Raw genomic sequence first — 22,834 nt, forward strand, 5'->3', positions numbered from 1 at the left:
TGCGTGATTCCAGAACATCCAGCAGTTGTCAAAAACATCTTGGCCAGCTCAACGTGATCCAGCTAATCTTTCTGATAGCCAACACTCAGTTCAATCAACTTGGTAATCCACATGTGTCAAGAACCGGAGTCTACAAGGAGACTTGGACAGTTGAAGAGATGTTATTCCTTGTTTAGTTTTTCACTGAGGCCAGAGGTTAAGAAGACAGACAAAGGGCTTAGTGTGATGTGATATCAATATAATTATAGTTTTAAGACATCAGCACAGAGGTATTGTACGAGGTGGAATTGTTGTATCTGAAGCATATTCTATTCAAATGTAAAGTGCTGCTAGGAGACTTTTTGCATACATTTTATGATGGTGAAAATGAAGAATTTTGTAAAACTGATCTTGGTATATAAGTAAAATAATTTAGAAACTGTCTGATTGGCCTACATGAGAACCAAGGGTCCAGCACAAGAGAAACCTACTTGGAGTTGACTTTGTAAAGATGGAGGGTGGATCTTCACAATTTGGTGGGCCCAAACATCCCCAGTAAAAAGCTGTCTAAAAATGTTTGTCCTTAATTACAAGAAAGATGCTCTCACCCTTACCTTTATTTAGTTCCTAATATAATGTTCAATCTGTATTTTAAGCTATTGTCTCACTTTGATCTTTACTGAATTTACTAGTTTGATCAGTTGTGTGCTAGGAACCATTTACATGCCCACAGGGCAATGACTGAGAACAAACCATTTGTTCCTGATCATTGCCTGCTCATTTAAACTGCATTCAAATGCAGCAATCATCTTCCCTTTCATATGGGGATGAACAATCACTACTACGATCATTTGTCCCCATACAGCTTCACTGTTCAATGTGCTTTTGGCAAACAATGATTTTGTTTGTCATGTAAACAGCAGATCACCTTAGAAACAAGAGTTTTGCTAGTTCTTCAAGTGATCAGTGACACATTAACTCGGGGCAATCATCCAAACCCTCGTTCCTGATAATTGGCCCAATAGTCGTTATTTTAATTAACACACAATTGACATTATTGCTCTTTCAGAGATGTGAAAAAGGTAAATGCTAGTGATTGATAATAGCCAGAACCCCTATTATTAAAGAGTCTTTGTGTTTGTTACATGTCTGCTCACAGTCTAGAGTCTTATCTCCCTTTTACCTCAATTGTTATCTCTCATTGTGAATTAATGTCCTCGCCTTATAGTCATGGATTTCCTCCTCCACTTAATTCGTGGCAGGTGTCATTATCCCAAAAGACAGTTCTCAGAGGAAACCTATTTTCATCCCCTCTGGATAAGAATACTTGTCTTTGTTCATTGAGCTTTTAAGCAGAAAAGATGTCAATTTTGAAAAAAAACATACGGTAAATGGAAAAGATCTCAGAAGATGTGAAAAGTTGTATATCTAGCTTTCCCTTCTCCGATGATCTTGTTAAAATGCAGGAGCAACGAGAATGTATATTGGCTGGTTTTTAAATTCCAGAAGAAATTTGTTGACTTGGTGAGGTTTATTTTCTTGATATCTGAGGATATCATCAAAGAAAATTCTTAGATTTTTAGGTTGGATTATAGATACAATTGAACTTTTGATGAAGAAGCACTCATTATAGTTAATAGGAATCATGTGCAATGTCATTCAATGGCAATATGAGGAATCCAAGGTCTAAGAAACTAATACAACCTTTAACCCAACCTTGTCTCCTCTTTACCTCAAAAATTAGACCTATCCTTCCCCTATAGGACATCCTGAAACATAAGGCAATATAGTGTATGTCTTCAGAATGAAGAATATTTAAACAGGGCATGCGTGGCGGACTGGCCATAAACCCCAAAGAAAAATTTCCCAGTGGGCCAATGCCCAGGGGACTGCCCGAGTCCTCCTAATGGCCGCTGGCTGGAATCATAACGATCTGATGCTTTCAGCATCAGTTAATGTTAAGAGCATCAATTTCTTATGTGCCTGGCCAGCAGCCGAAGGTGCCCCTATGAATTCAACTGCATTGCTGTCCTCAGTATGGTGATAGGACAGTATTTAATGCTGCATTGTGGTATTTAGTTTTGCTGGGGTGGTATTTGGTACTACACTAAAGTATTGCTTACCCTGCCTACATGGGGACACTTATAAGTTTTTTTTCCAGGACCACTTTAAGTTCCCAGTCTGCCCCTAAGGGGAGGTGACACTTAAACAGTATGCACCATCTTTTATGGTGGCCAATATATGTTGTACATGGCCCCTAACAACACCGATATCTTTTAAACCTTATTTCAAGTAACTGTGAGCAAAATGATACTTGATATGTCTTTTAAAGAACATATGTCTCCTAGATTAAGTCAGTTTTTATAAATATAGCAATTCTGGAGAACCTTTTCTTAGAAACCTGCCTTGTGCTGTTCCTCTGTTATCTCTACTAGAAATGTATGCATATTTTGATTACTGGGTATGGCTATTCTTCTGTAAAAGAAGTGTGTCTTCCCAATTAATGCACTACCAGTTCTGATTGGACAGTGTCACAGTATATAGGGACACACACCCAATTGGTAGTTGGCAATTATTCATACATTTATAGTAGCAATATACAGAGTTCTTAGAAAAGATGATCCAGAATTGCTATATTATAGGGACTATGGGGGTAATTTACTAAACTGAAATATGCCTAATTAGGCAGTTAGTTGCACTGCCATCTGCGGCTTTGCCCTGCTCAAGCCAAATTGTGGGTGTGATGTGGTCGGGGAAGGGGCCCATCTCATTCATCATTTACTACTCCTGTTTTAGGTGTAGAAAATGGTCTAAATGTCAGACAACTCGGAAGCTGTATTACATTTAGAACTGGCACTGGATGTGCCGGACTTCAGCGATCCACCGCCAGCTATGGGGCTTTATTAAGACTGGCATTTAAGTATTTACAGATATGTCAAGAGAGCTTGACTTGACAAACATAACAGTGTGTAAGTATGGTAGCTATACCATCCCAGTATTGTTTAGGATTTATGGATCTTACCTGGTGAACATCTGTCAATCCCTTCTCAAAAGAGATCAGCTACTTCAATACTGACTCCTAGGATATGCAGAGAAGTATTTCCTGAGACAAGAGAACCATCTCGCTAGCACCACCTTGTGGAAGTAGCTCCCTATGAATCACAATCCAACTTTTTAACAAGCCTTGGGACATGATAAGGGAAAATAGCCAAACCAAATATCCATCTGTAGACAGCTGTTCTCAGGCTGCTTGCCCCTCATCAGTACGCAGTAGAATTCTGGCTGGCTGAGTGCGATGCCTTGGATGCAGCCTAAGCAGGGTACTTGCTCTCCTTAAAGGAACAAGCCTTACTGGAGGTGCTCCATGTTATGGAGACTTACTGACAATGCTCCATGGGGAAAAGGGAACCGTTTCTCTAGAGCCACCTTGTGGAAGTGGTTCCGTATGAGTCACAATCCAACTTTTTAACAAGCCTTGAGGGTTCTCTTTTCTCAGGAGATACATCTCTGCATATTATTTTCCTATGGAGCACTGCCAATAAATCTCTATACCATGGAGCACTTTGAGTTGGACTCCACTCAGGGCTGGTCCATTTAAGGAGAGCCAGTACCTTTCCTAAGCTGACTCCTAGAATGTCCTGCTGTTGACCCCAACTGTGACTTTGTGAAGGACCAAAAAACCTTTATAATTCAATACAGCTCTCCTAAAATGTTTTACATATGGATTTAGTCCAGGAAAGTCAGTGCCAACTTTCCTTCTCCATACATTGGAAGTAGAGTTCAAAGTTTAAAGCTCTGTCTGAGTTTCAGTCTTAGAGGTTTAAGGTGGGATACACAGAAGTGTATTGAAGTCCATTGCTCTGTAGTTAATCCTCACAGTAGCCTTTCAGGCTGTGTCTTTCTAGGACTAGTTAATGGTCATAAAGTTAAGATGAAGTGTGCAGATGGAATTTCAATTAGCTTGGTTTTCAATGATTTATAGAGAGTCTACATCAAGTAATTGATCCCTCAGCACCTAATGCCTGTTTAACATCCTCCTCCTTACAGTATAGTAGCCTTTGCCACAATCCATCTGGTGAAAACACTGAGGCTTTTGTTCCCTTAGTATTTATTACCTTCAAGTCCAAACCCCAGGTATGTTCCCATTGGATGTACTCTCTCTCCCAAACTGCGAATGACAAATTGTTACGTTCTGAAGTGTGAAAATTCAATTCCCAATTATTAGAAAATAGTGAACTGTTGTGTGTTTAGCTGGGGAAATTGAAACATTTCCAGCAAGAATGCATTACTGGCATCACTTCTAGTTTTCACAAAGCCATAAATATATGCGTGAAAAGGATTTTTGATTAAACAGGGTAGAGATTAGTTAAACATGTTCATGTAGACAACTAAAACCCGCAAGAGGGCAATGCACATTTTTATAAGGCAAACCTAGACATTGTGATTTTTAGCCGTTGGTATTTTAATCAAGTATGTTACTGATCACAGGATTTGGGAAAATCAAGGATTCGGTGATTGTTTTTTTAATGAGGAGTTAATAATAAATGGAACAATAATAAATAAATCATTAAATAATAATAATAATAAAGACGAATGTTAGATCTCCCCCCCCCCCCGACCCCCCCAAAGATACAGTCATGGCTATGGCTGGTTTTATCAAGAACTTGTCACCATGAAATGCAATGTAATCTGCAGGCAGCAGTTCATAAAGCAGGAGAAGCTGAGCAGATATACAGATTTGTGGGAAAAGATTCAGCAAAAAAATCACCTTGTAATTTACAAGTGTTGGCTGTTTCTCAACTTAAGACCTCCCTGCCATGCACAACTATGAGTGACTATACAGGGAATGCTATCGCTGATAAGATGGTCCCCGTGTACAACTGAGATCAGAAAGAGCATAGATTTAAATATATAAATTGCCAGTTTTACTGAATCTTTTCCCACAAAACAATAAATCAATCTGCTCAGCTCCTGCTCTGCTCCTGCTCTATGACATGCTGCCTGCAGATTGAACTGCATTTCGTGGTGACAGGTTCTCTTTAAGCTGGCCATACACGCAACATGTACGATCCAAGCTGACCGTGTTATGTGTATGGCAGCCTCCGTAATCTTCTATAGCATAAAATTTTGAGATGAGAAGGGTCAACATAATTTCAGCTTGGCCGACTCTTTGTTCTATAGGTCATAAGCCATCCGCCAGAGATGTCTGATAGTAGCTTTCTCCACTCTCCCAGTCACAACTGTTTGGCCAACAGTTACCTTGTATATATCCAGTTTTACAACTTAGCACCAATTTACTTGAATGGTGCTGTTTTTTCTAATCCTAGTCAACCCCTTAAAGAATGGCCTACTATATGGACTGTCATCCTATTTTTGTCTCAGTGCTACAGTTGGTGTAGTTCACTGCCACAGAATTTTTTAATTCAACATACAGTTTTGATCTTTCCAATGATGAGCAGGTTAGGCTAGTTTCACATCTGCGGCACATAGATCCAGCCGCCTCATCCGACAGACAATGCTGGGAATCGTTTGGTTTTATCTGGCTGATTCTCTGCATTTTTGCTGAAATGTGGCAGGTTCTCTGCTGGACCTCATTAAACCTAATGGGGCTGGTGGGCATTCTGCTTGTATCCGGCAGTGCCAGATCCAGAGAATTCCAATAGGCTGTTCTCTTCTAGAACAGCCAGACGGAATACACGCCACAGATGTGATAGTAGCCTTGCAGTTTAATTTAGATTCTTGTATCATGCCCATGTGGATTACTATACTGGATATCAAGTGATGCAGTTTCAGTGGAGTGCTGAATATTGGTGCTCTTGGCCCTGAGCTAGTTAGTGCACCATTGCTACACTAATGTCAGGATGTACAAATGGCATGCCATATGACAATAAAGAATATGTGGGCAGTTAACAGACTATACGTCTGGATGAGTATTGATTTACACGTATGACAAAAGCTACTTTAAAATGGTTTTCCAAGATTTTATAACTGATGACCTATCCTTTGCATAGGTCATCAGTATGTGATCGGTGGGGGTCCAACACGCAGGACCCCCACTGATAAGGTGTTTGAGAAGGCACCAGCGCTCCTGTGATCACCACGGCCTTCTCTGTGCATACCAAGCACAGTGCCTTACATTGTATAGCAGCTGTGCTTGGTATCTCGCTCAGCATAACTTCTATGAGGCTGAGCTGCACCTAGGCCACGTGACCGATGAATGTGTTGTTACTGGCCTAGGAAAAGCTGAGAGAAGGATGCGGCCCTACTGCAAGCATCACTGCCTTCTCAAACAGCTGATCGGCGGGGATCCCGGGTGTCGGACCCCCATGATCAGATACTGACAACCTATCCTGAGGATGGGTCATAAGTATTAGAGTCTCGGAAAAACCCATTAACCTGTACTGATAGGACAAGTATGTTGCATTGTCAGTTGTTGAGTAGTTATGAGTTACCAGCTTTAGACTATAGCTATACACTGAACATACTTATTCTGCTGTTAGCTGAAAACCAGTGGAAATGAAAAATTCCAAAACAGGGGGAATAACTTATGCCCTGTAAAAAACCTCCCCCCCAAAAAAAATAAAAAATAAAAACAAGATTGAGAAAATGGACAATCTGTGTCGGTGTTTCAAGAAATATTAGCAGTGTGTACTTTTCATCAGAAACTAAGTGGTTTCTTAGGTCATTTTATAAATCAGTTGTTTATATGAAGAAAACCTCCTGTACAGGTTGGATTCAGCCATTGTGGCCAAGTCTCCCCTAGTAATGTTATTTGAGTAGGTGGGACTGTGTTGTGCTCTGGTAACTTCTATAACATCAAGTTAGAGTGAAGGATGAGTAATTATGAGCTAATTTATGAAAACAACGTGCCATAATTAGTAATTTGTCAAATACCAATCACACTTCAAATTTTTGTGTGTGCATGTTTTGGTATTTTTTGGTCATTTTCTGTAACCATTGCACAAACTCTGAACGCCTTTAACCATGTGCTTCATTGATTCAGTTAATAACCCTGTTACCCAGATATTTTGGTTCTGTAATGTTTGTTAGAACCCAAGATACTCAGCATCTATTCTTCACAGATTTGCATTAAGTCACAGAATGCAGTTTAACTTTTGTGTGTCTCAAGTCCATTGTGTTACAATTGTACTTAAAGGGAACCTGTCTAGCAGCCCATGTCCTCAGCTCTATACCCAAAATCCAAATGACAGGTTACCTTTAAGTTTAAGTCACTGTAAATTTTGCCTAGCAAAGTGTACACTAACTTGCACTGGAAAGCTGTTCAAGAAAACAATCTTAAAGGGATTATTTAATAAAAAAATTATTTTTAAACTAAGTATTCATAAAAAACAAGTTTTATTAGAATTTTTGGCAGTTTTATTTTCTTCATTTTGGCAGTACTAGCTCATTAAAAATTAAATACAAAATGTTGCACAAAATAGACAAAGCCCTAGAGGTCATAAAATCTAAAGGTTGCTGTACAAATTAGATGGACGTAGGTTGATAGTTGAACAACAACAGAACGAATGATCATCTGGTGAATGATTATTTAGAAACCTATATTCAGTGATGCTTGAAAGTTATAACCTTTCAGAATTTTCTATATTTGTGCATAAATTTGACCTAAAGCAACATCAGTTTTTAAAAAAACTCCTAAAAGTAGATAACCAAATAGAAGATAACCAACTTAAATGACTAAAAAAATATTAGACTTGGTAATTTATTGTTTGGGGAAAATGATTCAATATCACATATCTGTGAGTGGCAAAAGAATGTAAACCTTTATATTTTGAAGATAAAATTTGAGTCAGATGTTTTCAATCAATGGGATGACAATCAGTTGTGCTTGGACAACCCTTTAAAAAAAGAAAAAAAAAAAAAGAACAGGGATCGATAAAATCTAATCTTCACAACACAGGTTTGTGGAAGTGTATCATGGCATAAACAGAGGAGATTTCTGAGGAGCTCAGAAGAGTTATTGATCATCAGGTTTTAAAGGTTGCAAAACCATCTCTTAAGAGTTTGGACTCCACCATTCCACAGTCAGACAGATTGTGTACAAAAATAAGTAATTCAAGACCATTATTACCATCCCCATTATTAGTCAACCAAGGATCCAAAGATCACACCAAGAGCAAGGCATGTAATAGTCTGCAGGGTCAAAAAGGAACCCAATGTAAGCAAATAAAGGCCTTTCTCACATTACCTTATGTTAATGTTCATGACTCCGAGTCCATCATTAGGAGAGCACTGATCACCTATGGTGTACATGGCAGGATTTCAAGGAAAAAGCTGCTGCTCTCCAAAATGTATATTGCTGAGTGTCTGTAGTTTTCTAAAGATCACCTGGACAAGCCAGAAGGCTATAGTAACAATGTTTTTGAACGGATGAGACCAAAATAGAGGTTTTTGTTTTAAATGAGAAGGGTTATGTTTAGAGAAAGGAAAACACTGCATTCCAGCAAAAAAACAAACTCATCCCATCTATGAAACGGGGGTAGTAGTATCATGGTTTGAGCCTGTTTTGCTGCATTTGGGCCAAGATGGCTTGACTTCATTCATGGAACAATGAATTCTGCATTAAAAAATGTCAGGACATCTGTCCATCAGTTGAATCTCAAGAGAATGTGTCATTCAGCAAGACAATGACCCTAAGCACACAAGTCATTCTACCAAAGAATTGTGAAAGAAAAACAAAGTTATAGGCAATGTATCAGCAGAAAATGAACTTTTTAAATCACATTTTATGGTGAGTTTTTTTTTTTTTTTTTCATGTCTTTATATTTTTAAAATGTATACAGTGTAATCCTGCAATTTTCACATTAGCCACTAGGTCTAACTTTTCAGTAGCTATTGTCATTATCACCACAGTTAGAATTACAATGACAAGTAACACCTCTACATAGATAACACAGAATCTACCATTCACAATAGGTGATATCACAGCTTATCTTCTCCCATCTGACCTCTGAACAGGTCACAGAGCATGCCTAGAAAACTATCCCATAGAAGTCAATGAGGTCAGCTCCTGTCCATTATGTCTGTAACCCATGTAACATAGTAACATAGTTTATAAGACTTAAACAAGACATACATCGATCCAGTTCAGCCTATTATCCTTCAAGTTGATCCAGAGGAATGCTACTCTCAAAAGACAGGAAGTCTTAACATATTTGAGGCCTAGTGATCATTGTGAAAATTACAGGATTATTAAAAATTTTATAGATGTAAAAATTAAAATAAGTTCACCATCAGTTCAAAAAAAAAAATAACCAACAAAAATATAAACCATAAAAACATGATTTAAATTCTGATGATACATTTTCTTAAAAGTTTTGGTATGGCCATATCAAAGTCCTGACCTTAATCCAAGAAACATGTTATAGAAGGACCTGAAGCAAGCAGTTTAGGGGAAGAAACCTACCAACATTAACGTTTTATATGGTGGAATGGCTAAAATAACTCTGAGCCGATGTGCAGGACTAATCAACAATTACTGGAAACGTTTAGCTGCAGTTATAGCCGTGCAATGGGGTGACAACAGACACTGAATGCAAAGGTTCACATACATTTGCCACTCACAGGTATGTGATATTGTATCATTTTCCTCTATAATTGGACCAAGTCCAATATTTTTGACTCATTAGTTTGATTTGGTTATCTTCATCTACTTTTAGGACTTGTGTAAAAATCTCATGTAGTTTTAAGTCGAATGTATGCAGAAATATGAAAAATTCTGAAGGGTTCACAAACGTTCATTTTGCCCATTGCAGTCACTGAAACTGGTCATATATACTCAATGACACTGGGCAAAGATAATCACTTTTTTGAAGAAAGATCTTTTATCATTGAAGATCTTTCTTTGAATGAAGGATTATTTGACCAGTGGAGGAAAATTTCAAACACGGTCAACTTCTTTTCAGATGATGATGGCCTGTCATCAATCCATCATTGTTAGATCTCATTAGACGAACAATTTTTTTTTTTTGTCGAAATCATCCATTTTGTTCAATTTAAGACAAATGTGTATGGGGACCTTTAAAAAACTTAGGACCATGCTATACCTTGACCAGAACTAATTGGCTTATCAGACTGCTGTTAATGATCTGATGACTTTCCAGGGGCAAGATTCTTAAGCTGGCCCTACACAAGTGTCCTAGCAAAATGCCAAACTAGATGGGTCCACCAGGGAGTCATTTTTTTCGACTCAAGGTCAATCATGCCATATACATGTAGTTTCAGACGACCATGGCTAAAATCAAATTCTGCAGTTTCAATAGACTTTTGAGTCGTGTGTATGACATGTCTTCTGACCTTCTAGGAAAGCTTGTGGTTGGAATACAATATTAATGACCTATCCTTAGGATAGGTGATCAGTATTAGATTGCTAGGGGTCTGACTCAGGTTTTAGACCGAGGAATTCCGGTGACTGCCGTGACCTTCTCACAACATTCCAAGCACAGCGCTGTACATTGTATAGTGGCTGTGCTGGATAATACAGCTTAGCCCCGTTCACTTGAATGGGACTTAGCTGCACGTAGGCCATGTGATCAATTAACGTGATGTCACTGGCCTTGGAGGAGGCTGCCACGCTCACGGGAGTGCTGCAGCCTTTTCAAGCAGCTATTCATGTGGGAGCTGTTAGTCAAATCCCCACTTGTTTGTTATTGATTAACTATCCTGAGGATAGGTCATTGGTATTATACTCCCAGAAAACCCTTTAATCTATAGTAAGATGCTTTGAAAAGAATTCTGCTCTGGTTGCTGGTCTCCAATTGTAGGTAGGTTTATGTGCTAAACAATGACAATGTAGGTGTTGTAGATATTTGACATAAATGCAGTACCATATGCAAGATACATTGACTTGGCACGGCAGTTGCCTTTTCACTGTTGGAAAAGAAATGGGCCCTGGCTGTCATATGCTGTGGTTAGGATTGTAGATGTAAATCACTTTTTATTGTTTTTATTGGCGCAATGTTAGTCAGCAGGGTAAGTATTTGACAGCTATTACCTTGTTGTCAGCGTGTGACACCGTTAAGCTCTTAATGAAGTCTTTTATATTGTTCTCCTCTACTGAACATATATATTCTAGCTAGCCTTCGCCTATATGTTACTTTTAATGGCAGTAACTTCTTCTATTGCTACAATCCCTACCCGTGTCTCTAAGGAAGTCCAATTAAGACTTGTACTTTGCCATTAATGCTGGGAAATTCTAACAACAGAGTGAAAAGTGATTTATAAGTTAGTTTTGTTAGAATAAAATCCAACTCTCGCATTTAAAAATAATTTAGTATTTCATCATCTAACAATAGCTTTTGTGCCAAAGTGCATTGAACATTAAAATGAGACTTGTTTCTTTAGTTTTTTACAGACGTATGGACAATCCAATGGGGTTTGCTCAGCAGATCCCTAATGATACTAATAGGAAACAAATGTTTTTTGGGTTTTCTTCAGCATTTAAGCTTATTTTATTTCTAGAAATGTTTCATTTCCATGTTTGGTCATAAACTGTTCAGTAAAATGCATAAAATGCGGCACGTTTCATTCTGCATTAATCCTCCAGTTATAAAGGTGAATGGAGGGTCAAAAAGAATCTTCTACTATTGAGAGTCCTGAAGTGTCATGATGACAGACACCATTATCTCAGTGATCACGTGCGGTAATGTGGGTGATAGACAGAAAGTAATTGCGTCATTGTATCTGCCTTCAGGCTGTAAGGTGCATACGTTTCATGACTCTGCTTAATTACTACTGAAATGGAAAGCTTGAACAAACCGACTCCCATAGTGAATGTCTAGCCACCTCGTAATCTTACAAAGTAATGTGGAAAGAAATTACATTCAACCATTTTCAAGCATTACACACACAGAAGTTTCTTCCTCCAAAATTTTTCATTTACCATTGCCTTCTCAACTAGAAGTCATATGCTCAATTTATGTGAATGCACATTATACAAGTGAAACTCGAAAAACTTGAATATCGTGCAAAGTTCATTTATTTTAGTAATGCAACTTAGAAGGTGAAACTACATGCAAAGCGAGATATTTCAAGCCTTTATTTGTTTTAATATGGATGATTATGGCTAACAGCTTATGAAACCCCAAAGTCTAAATTTTTTGCTCAGAAGGTATGGATTAATAAGCTAACTAGAGTGTGAAACTTTGAGCCTAGAATATTGAACTTTTTCACAAAATTCTAATTTCAAGCTGCATTAATGCAATTCCTTTTCATTTGCATTACTGAAATAAATGGATGTTTGCACGATATTCTAATTTTTTGAGTTTCACCTGTAGATCACAAAGTCTTAAAGCGGTTGGCCCATCTAGGACATTTTAGGCATATCACTAGGATATGACTTCAGTGTTAGATAGGTGCAGCTCCCACCTCTGGAACTCGCTTCTATCTCCGGAACAAGACCCTTGAAGTGAAGGAGGGCATACGGCACTTGCACGGCATGCTTTCCATTCACTTCTACAGGATTGCTGGAAATAACCAAGCCAGCATTTGCCTATCTTCGGAACTTTCATAGCAATGCAGAGAAGGGGCTGGGCATGAGCTGTTGTTCTCTGTTCACTTCGGGAGCCCTGGTCTGGAGAAATGAGTGGGTCCCAGACGTGGGACCTGCATCTAACATTGAAGGTATATCCTAGCGATATGCCATCAACATCCCAGATGGGCCAACCCCTTGAAGGCTAGTATGCACTTTAGAGTATTATTGACAGAACCCACCATGTTCAGTAGAAGCAGTCAACAATCTCATTTCTATGAGGAGTTTGACTTGGTGACACATCTGATCTCTGGCCAGAGGGAGCTGGAAGTGACAGGGATGGAGACGCACCACAGGAAATGGGACATCCAGAAGAGATTATTATGTTTTTTTTTTAATCTCGTTCACCGTGCTTAGCCATTCCCGGTTATTTTTCACAGCCTTAATGGGAAAACTTCATCTTTGCAACTCCATAGTACCCAAAAGTTGAAAAAAAGAAAAACATAACAAAAAGAAAATATCTAATAATTAACATCTGTTTGTATATCTACTAATGTTGTGTTTTAAAGATATGTTTATTATAAACCTCCCTTTTCTCAGGGCTTTGCGGAAAAGTCCTATTATTTGTACATTACTATGAAGGTTTTGCCTGTGATACTACATTATTAAGTGTATTGCTAAATAAGAAACATATGTATAGTTTGGAATATTTTTCACAGATGTGACTGTGGCAAGCATACCAAACTTCTGGTTCCATGTAACCAGACCTATTACATGCCATGGACACTTTTGCTTTAGCAACAAGAGACAGAGACTAATCATTCATGATATTAATAAATTATATATCTTATTAACAAGCCAGAAATCGTATTGGGTTACTTAATGTTATGCTGGATATATGCTGTTACAGCAGAGGCACACGACCAGCTCTGCTCGACTCACCTGTCTCGGGTTTCTGTATCCCGCCAGTGCTGATCCACCTGTGTCCCTGCATGCTGCAGCCTGCTTGCTGGAGAGGCCCTTCTCTTATGCCCATAGGGCATGTGCATCTGCTCTTAAAAGGCCAGTTTGTGCACACTAATCTGCTCCAGTCTGTTGCTGGCTGCCTTGCAGTACTTAAGGCACCTTCCCCTGTGGGAAGATGCCTGAGCACTAGGTTCCCTAGGTTGCTAGTATCATGTGAAAGTGTGTTGTTTATGTTTTCTGCCCTTGTACCTACTTCCCCCTGCTCCCCATTTCCTGGATTGTGAGTCTCTGCTGACTGAACTCCGTATTGAAATTTTGCTGCCAACCCTGACCTTGGACCATTTATACCATGCTTCACATACTATGCATGGCCTGACCTAGGCTAACCCCTGACTATGATTTTGCCTTGCAGCTGTGTCTCTTGATCCCATGAGTCAGCTTTCAATCATAGAGACTACTACAGAAGGTATCGGCATGGTGTTTCCCCTGCAGAGAAGTCCAGATCTCTGCACAGGGGTTAAAGGGTGAAACCCTGGGATTGCCAGGATAATTTAGTTAGAAGTAGCCCAGAGTCAAATCTGTTGGTTGTCCCAATGGGTCCACATCCACAGCCATAACATATGCATTATATCCACCAGTATATGGCAATGTGTAGCACAAAGAGGCATACACCAAACTCCACACTACTGTGGTAACAGATCAGAGGCATGTCCTGTTGACCATGGTGGTTGTCAGACATTTTACCTTGGACCAAACTATTGAATCTTCTTTTAAACCAAGACTTCACCTGACATTGAGTTCATAATAAAATAGGAAACACTTTGTCAAGACTGTCTTTTGAAACTTATAGCCAGACTTTGACATTTTGTTACTACTACCCTTGATTCTTCCCTCCCCCCAAGGAACTGTGTCATTTTTGCTCATGGACTGTCTCTGGTAATGCTGCCCATCCTTATTCAAGTGAATGGAGCTGAGTTGCCATACCAGACACAGTCCATTGAAAAGAATGGCATGGTTTATGGAATTAAAGCAGACACTCTACTTTCATCCTGGACAATGCATTTAAATAGTATTTTTTATATTATGAAAATCCATGTGAATTTTACATACAGTTCACTCAAGGACATCATACTGGCTGATGGATACAGTTGCAGACCCTGAAAAAACGCCTTGTAGCCACAAATCTCAGCTGGAAGATGGTATAAATTACCCTTGGAGTATTTGTAGTATTATTGTTCTCCTTGTGGACTATTCTGGGTCCTGAGGCTACAAAGGAAAATAGTATTCACAAAGGTTTTAGTAGACAACAATAGAGATGATTGTTTTATGCATTTACACTGAGCAGAGTAGTTAAACCATTATCCAAATCACTTGGCAGCCCACACTTACTTCCTATACATTCCAGACAAATATGATGTAATTTGTTGAAGCAAAGTAGGAAAATAATGAAACCAAATTCTTTTGATTTGTGGAACATAAAGGACTTTATACGTAGGCAATCTGGGGGTCATTTGGGATGGTTATTGCACATGCAGCACAATTATGTTGTTGAAAATGTTCTGCCCACTTTTGATTGTTTATGACTGTTTTATTTTTGCCAGCCGGCGATTACGGGCAATCACTTCTGATGGGCACTGGCATTGCATTCCGTGTGGGCAGAAAAAACATTTTTTTGTGGTTTGCTTTTGGAAAGATAAAATGCAAAATTGAGGGGAAAATTATGCCACTATGTACACCTTCGGAAGCAATTGTTATGATTGCATTTTACAAATTTTTGGCTAAATGTCATATTTTCAATTGGCCTTTATTAAAAAATATTGAGGCATTTTGTCACAAAGGGTTAATTGTTTACTAGCTGTGTGATTGGTACTTTCTCTTTGTGCCGGTCATCAAATAAACCTTATCTCTAAACTACTAAGATGTCATAAACAGGTATTTAAGTCACATTCTTATCAGTAAGATAAGAACTGAGCTATAATGGGTGTTTATAAGGCCAGAGAGCAGAGATAAGGAGCCTGTCAGCTCCCACATGACGGAAAAAACAGACTATCCACGGGCTGCTACTACAGCATCTCAGCTCTGTACAGAAAAAAGGATTCCATATTTTTAATTAAGACCAATTGAAAAAACGATTTTTAGCTTAAAATAAGTGCAATGCAATAATAAAAAAATTACCCCCAAAGGTGTGCTGTACATAGCCTTTAACGTTAAATAACGTATTTGTTATATTAGGTTCTTATATAACTTATCTTTATCTTATCTTTTCAGTTAAATTGGAAAAAAGTCCTCCTGTCAAAGGATTATTGTCTGGAAGAGTGACATTACCATGCTTCTTCTCAACAATACCTACGCTGCCACCAAGCTACAACATTACAACTGAATTTTTGAGGATAAAATGGACAAAAATAGAGAAAAGTAGAGATGGAAAAGATCCAAAGGAAACTACAGTTTTAGTTGCCCAAAGTGGTGGAATAAAAATTGGCCAAAATTATAGGGGTAGAGTGTCTGTACCTAGTCATCCAGAAGACATTGGTGATGCATCATTAACAGTGGTCAAACTTCGTGCTAGCGACGGTGGTACCTACCGCTGCGAGGTGCTGTTTGGAATTGAAGATACTCAAGATACCATCTCTTTGGACGTTTCAGGTGAGGGTTACACTTATACTGGAGTAGTTTTCTCATCACGATCAATAAATTTATAGTCTACACATACTTCTAACTGCTTACATCCATCATACTTTGCTAAGCAATGGTTCTTTTTACTATATTTTATCCATTTCCTAAACAAGAATGTTATATGTTACCTTAAAACTGTAAAGCACCATGGATTGGTAACATTTTCAGCCATTTTGCAAATTGATAATTGCATCAAACTATAGTTGATGTTGTTATGTGTCATTCTTATTTTGCAGGTGTTGTGTTTCACTATCGGGCGTCGGTAGACAAATACATTTTAGATTTTGAAGGTGCCCAAAAGGCTTGTATTGACAATGGTGCCCAAATTGCAACACCTGGACAACTGAGAGCGGCCTATGAAGATGGATTTGAGCAGTGTGATGCTGGCTGGCTGGCTGACCAAAGTGTTAGGTAAAATATTATAACGCTTCACTTTCCATTGTATATTTTCTAATCAGTGAAATCACTATTTAGTTTGTGAGAAGCAAAATGCTAAAACTATGTAATTTATGGCCTGCAAATTGATGTTTTGAAATAGATGGGATTCTTGAGTCTGATTTTAGATGCTACGGGCACTGGTTCCCTGTTGCTTGAGACCAAGAATTCTGTAGGTATCCCTCCCTTTCTGTTAGAAGAGTTCCACAAAAATACCCTGATTGCAAGTTGTCTTACTGCTGAGACTCCTGCTAAAGATCAGATGTAATATACGGGGGAGACCAGCAGCAAGAATTGAATTTCCTGACAATGCCACCATATAAATAACAGTACATTATACCTATTGAAATGAATGGATCATCTGTTTAAAGGGATTATCTAACATTACATCATACTTACCTGGCCCTTGCTGCTGGGTTTGGTCTCCAGTTAGCTCTTCATCTCCCTGGTGTGCTGATATCAAGATCCTGTTGATGGTGGGGGAGGGGGGCAGTGACCGCTAAAGCTGATAAGTGGCTTCAGCATTGACCTTTTCCAAATAACCATTTGTTGAGACACAAGGCGATCAGGTCACTACTGCAGCCAGCACCTGGCTGCAGCGGTCATATGCCCCATCCCCTCATTAACAGGATGTTGATATCAGCACACCAGGGAGATGAAGGGCAGGCTGGGGAGTGATGGAGGCAGAACCCAGTGGTGGGGACCAGATAAGTATGTTCACTGCAGGTTGGCCACTCCGGGAGGTTAATGTTGGATAACCCCTTTAATGCCCACATATGCTGGGTTTTTGCAGTCTGTTACCACTGTTTGCTCTGGCTTACTGAATTCCTGAAGGAGGACCCCCATTTATCACCTCAAAGGGGATTAGAATGTTATTAGAAAGTGGACTTTCTCAACCAGGCTACCCCTTTTAGCAATCCATTGTGTTAAAAGTGATTTACAACCATCTCTACATTATACAGTACATTTATTAGAGGTTTCGGGATATCTTAAGGGTGCATTATCCTCTTTGAAAATAGTTAATATAATTTAAACTGTGTTCATTTTTGTTCTTGCATAATAGTTGACTGTATAGATGTTTGTGAAGTTTTAGCTGCTGATTTAGTGTCACCCTATGGTTGGAGTTATTGATCTGCATATAATAGGGTAGAGGAATAAAATGACTGTAATAATGATGACAGCCAGTAACCAAGAGGCACAAACAATATTTTCCTGTTACTGTCTTCTTTAAGGTATCCAATCCGTAATCCAAGAGCTGGCTGCTATGGTGACAAAAAAGGGAAAGAGGGAATACGAACCTACGGAAGGCGTCCAGCTGAGGAGCAATATGATGTATATTGTTTTGTAGACGAAGCAAACGGTGAGATTCTAAAACTGTGTGCTTTATTTTAAAGACACCAGTGAATTGAGGGTCAGGAAGCCTCACTTCAGAGCATTACATTTATATTGAGTAAAAAAAAAAAAACACTTGACCCAACCCTATAGTTATGTGGTCAGTTAGATTTCAGTTTAAGCAGACTGTGCAGCTAGCGCATTTAGAAAACACTATTAAAGGAGTTCTGCAGTTTTTTTAAACTGATCTATCCTCTGGATAGATCATCAGCATCTGATCGGCGGGGGTCCGACACGCGGGGCCCCTGCCGATCAGCTGTTTGAGAAGGTAGCGCCGCAGCCTTCTCGCTGTTTACTGCAGGCCCAGTGACGTCACGACTAGTATCAGTGGCTTGGGCGAGGCTAAGCTCTGTTCACTTGAATGGAGCTTAGCCCCGCCCAGGCCAGTGATATTAGTTGTGACATCACTGGGCCTGCGGTAAACAGCGAAAAAGGCCGCGGCACTACTGCCAGCGCCGCTGCCTTCTCAAACAGCTGATCGGCAGGGGTCCCAGGTGTCGGACCCCCCGCCGATCAGATGCTGATGATCTATCCAGAGGATAGATCATCAGTTTAAAAAAACTACAGAACCCCTTTAACGTTTGGTCTTTTATACAGTGTATTATCAGTAAGGGCTGTTTTCATGACTTTGTTAAATAATTAATATCTGATAGGATTTTCATAGAGGGTACGCCAGAATCGACTCTATGAACCTCTGGCTATAGCGTAATTAAGAAAAAATTTTGTTCTGAAAAGCCTTGTGGTCGTTACGTAAGCTGACACCTTTACCTTGCAGTAACTCATAGCATAAGTTGACCTATAGTTAAAGAGGTTGTATAAGGTTAGAAAAAAGTGGCTGCTTTCTTCCACAAACAGCTCCACCCTTGTCCATAGGCTGTGTCTGGTATTGCAGCTCAGCTTCAATGAAATGAATAGGAATGAGCTGCAATAACAGACCCGGCCTATGGACAAGAATGGTGCTGTTTCCGAAAGAAAGTACCCTCGTTTGCCTAACTTTATACCTTATATCTTATAACCTTTTAGTCCTAAAATGGTAAATGGCAGCTAATCAGAAAATATTAAGGTAGGACTTGATGTTTCTAACTGCATTATTGTCATCAATTTTTAAACGTCTTACAATGGTCATGTAGGAACCGATGTTTTGGGAATCTGATTGAGAATCAGACAATGTAAGAGCCTTAAAGAGTATCTATAAGCTCTCTTGACTTGTCTGTTTTGGTAAATACTTGTATCTTGCATGAAATAACAATGGAGAGTCTTTGGCTTAATGCCACTCCTTTGTTATTCCTATTAAAAATGTATAAATAAAGTAACAAATGTTTGTCACCACCCGCTTGTCAAAGGGGCATGCTCCATCAAGGTCTGCCACATCCAGCACTGATTGGATGGACAGATTAAGAGTGTGTAGAGGCACACCCCCAACTGGTGACACCCATTTGTCAATTTATTCATAAACCATTTCATTAACAGAAATATGAACGGAACGGCAAAATGCAGAAAATATGCTTCACAATTATTTACTAAATCAGATGCTTTTGTAGAAATGACACATCCACATTAAGTGCTTCTGGCACTGGAAAATGCTCAGTATCAGGGAGACTTTAACCTCTTCCCGACCACCCCACGTAAATTTACATCGGCGGTTGGGCATTTAAAAATGTTGTTTATAACGTCGATCTGATACATTTAACCCCTCAGATGCCGTGGTCACATCTGGGAAGTTAAAGACTGGGAGCACAAGCTCCTGGCTGTGTACCGGTTCCCCTCTAGGAGGGAGTCGGATGCAGTGTGCAGCGGCCTCTCTACTCAGGAGTGGTACAGAGCTGCCGCACATTAGTTTCTATGGAGACCCTGCTAGTGTAATTCTCATAAACTTCATATATATATAAATTTAAATCACCCCCTTTCCCCAAAATTTTAATAAAAATCCATAAATAATTAAAAAAAATTAACATCATGGGTATTTCTGCATTTGAAAACGCTTGTACTATTAAAATATGAAAATATTTATCCAATATAGCAAATGGTAAAACGATTTGCTGTTTTTTGGTCACTTTACATCCCACAAAAAATTTGAATAAAAAGTGATGCAAATCAAAAATTTGTTTTTTTTCCCAAAGTTAATATTAAAATCAAAGAAAAACTATACATATGTGGTATCGTTGTCATTTTACTGACCCAGAGAAAAAAGTAACAGGTCAATTTTACTGCATATGAAACTGTAAAAAAAAACATAAAACAGTGGCAAAATGATTTTTCCCCGCTTTCCACCATATTGTATGCAACTGTAAATGGTGCCATTAGAAAGTGCATCTTGTCCTGCAAAAAACAAGCTCTTATACGGCAATATAAATGAAAAAAAATTAAAAAGTTATGGCTTTAGGAGGGCTGCAAAAACAGGGATGGGCAGATACCTCGAAGACTCTGATGAATTGATCCTTATATGAATGCCTTTATATCTACAGTAAATCAGGTAGATTAAGTTTTCCTAAAAAAAATCCACAGCTAGAAATTAGCATTATATATTAGATATCCCTCACTGGCATCCTGAGATTCTTTCTGACAATTAATACTGCCAGTTAATGCGCATGGTCTAAAAATAGTTTCTTTTGCGCTAATGTATGAGGTCAAGTGAGGTTGTACAGCTAAAATCTCTAATAAAAATAAAAAGGACCTTGGGAAGCTGGCAGAAGACAGCAGGGGTTTATATTACATTTAACAGCTGAAAGCTTAGGGCTAAAACATACATATATAAATCTATTGTAGCAAAACATATTTTTATAATATTTGAGTATTATAATAATATTGATAATAGTCATAGTTCTGAGTGCAAAATTTCTAAACACTGTTTTAGTATCAACCAATAAACCTAAGGTAAAGTTTTCTTGTGCTCAACCATTATGCACTCTTTTCCAACCATGTTTTATAGACCAGTGTCTATAGTTGCTATGTCTATTCATCTCCATAGTAACAGACTACAAACAAACCCTGTGTAGTCTGATTCTGCAGTCGTACTGCTTCCCATCTGTCACCTGCTTCTTTCTAACCAACCAAATTTTATGTTGGGAAGAAAGTGATGTCAAATTTGGACACAGAAAGATTTTCAGTGAGACAAAAAAATTGGGATCTACACATGTGGGGCGAGTTAAAGGGGAAGTCCAGCTTTTATTAAGTGGTGGCCTAACTTCCAGCTGATCAGTGGGGTGCTGACACCCTACAACCCTGCTGGTCAGCTGTTTGGGTATAGCTCTGGCCTTATCAACTGTGTAGTGTAGGGCTGCTCCCACTGAAGTGATGAGCTTTTTTCACTATGCAGTTGATGGCCCTGTGTGGTTCCAATGCTGAAGCTACACCTGAACAGCGGGTCGGCGGTGGTGTGGGGTGCTGAAATTGAAGTCCATGATGTGAAAATTCGGGGAAAATTTGAATCGCCGCAAAGCTGAATTTCCTCGTGCTTCGTGATAGCAAATCGACTTTCCCTGAAATAGTGTAAAAAAAAAATAAAAAATCCTACTTACCTCATCTATTTGCTCGCAACGGCCCGGCCACCACCATCTTGATTAAAGATCTAGCAGGATCACAACCAGTTTTCATGCTAGATCTTCAATCAAGGTGACGGTGGCCGACCTGATGAGGTAAGTATGATTAAATTTTTATTTATTTTTTACACCCGATTATTGCTATCAGAGGCAGCGGTCACGTATGAACGCATCATCTGATGGGGTACAATGATGTGGAGCAGCGCAATCACCGCTCCCTGTCATTGGACTCACTACTTTACAAACAAATGCACTTCATGATGAAGTAATTCGTCACAAAGCAAAAAAGAATTTCAAATTTAGCGAAGCAGCCGAATCCAATTTTTTAATACTTCGCTCATGTCTAGTTGGAACCTATAAGCTAGTGATACGTCATCCTTTAGGGTAACCCCTTTAACTAATTGCACTGATATCCTTATGACTAAAGCCTAGTGAATTTGCGTAGGTCTTGTATTAAAAATACTGATCACAAACTTAAATAAAGGGAAAAAAAGTTGCCTGGAAACTTGCACCCTAACTATAAACTGCAAGGCATGTAAGATTTTGCAAGCCGTCTATTTAATATTCTCCAGGCATCATAAAACACATGCATATATGCTTGGGGATAAATAAAGTGGCAAACTAAACAGGTGGGATAATATTAATAAGGAAACATGAAAGCAGAATCTAACTCCGGGTGCTTAAGCTTTGACAGACTTTTGAAGAACAGGCTAATAAGACAGCGTCTAGCACTTTCCAGTGAGATGATTCTGAATCAGCCTTTGTCTGGACCAGAAAGCCTGCCTCGTAAGTCTAGTCTGTGGTATTTAACAGTCATAAAATAGAACCCGTACATAGTCAGGTGTTTTTCTTTCAATCCTAAACTGCATACACACAGAACAGGAAAATCCCGTCAATTCTTCGAGTGCTGACTTCAACCTGGATGGAAAAGCCCGCCAAAGTTAACACACACTGCATTATTGTCTACAACATTAACGCTGTCATGGTTTCCATCTTCTGCTCTGCAGTTATAGCATGAGTCTGTATTGCATATGGACTTTAGCATTATTCTACCATCCTGATGTTGCTAAATTCTTTATACATTTAGCTATAAAACCTTGTTTCTGCTTTTTCCATTTCCCTTTTCACTTATAAACAGGAAGCTATGCCTTGATCATTAGGGTATAGTTTTATTTATTGGAATAGGTTGAAGCGTCGGTTTGGTTGAAGAAAAAAGATTCATATTAACTAGGAAGCTAAATAAATACTTACATGGTGACCTCCTTTCCACCTTTTTAGTTGCAGGTCCTCTAGTTCTTGGGCTCCTCTTCTGCCATTCAAGATGGCTGCACCACTTATCAGGCGCACGATCTGCATAGGT

The 22,834-nt window shown here is 39.0% G+C and overlaps 1 protein-coding gene across 3 annotated transcripts in view; it reads left to right on the forward strand.

Moving 5' to 3' along the window:
• VCAN (versican) overlaps positions 1–22,834 on the forward strand; it is an 87,459-nt gene that overhangs the window by 14,825 nt on the left and 49,800 nt on the right. For all 3 annotated transcript variants that reach the window (XM_040421510.1, XM_040421512.1, XM_040421511.1), the window contains exons 3-5: positions 15,701–16,078; positions 16,345–16,519; positions 17,776–17,903. In XM_040421510.1, the coding sequence (XP_040277444.1) occupies positions 15,701–16,078; positions 16,345–16,519; positions 17,776–17,903 (681 nt within the window). The remainder of the gene's footprint in view (positions 1–15,700; positions 16,079–16,344; positions 16,520–17,775; positions 17,904–22,834) is intronic.

Source organism: Bufo bufo, chromosome 2 (assembly GCF_905171765.1).
Source record: "Bufo bufo chromosome 2, aBufBuf1.1, whole genome shotgun sequence".
Classification (NCBI taxonomy): domain Eukaryota; kingdom Metazoa; phylum Chordata; class Amphibia; order Anura; family Bufonidae; genus Bufo; species Bufo bufo.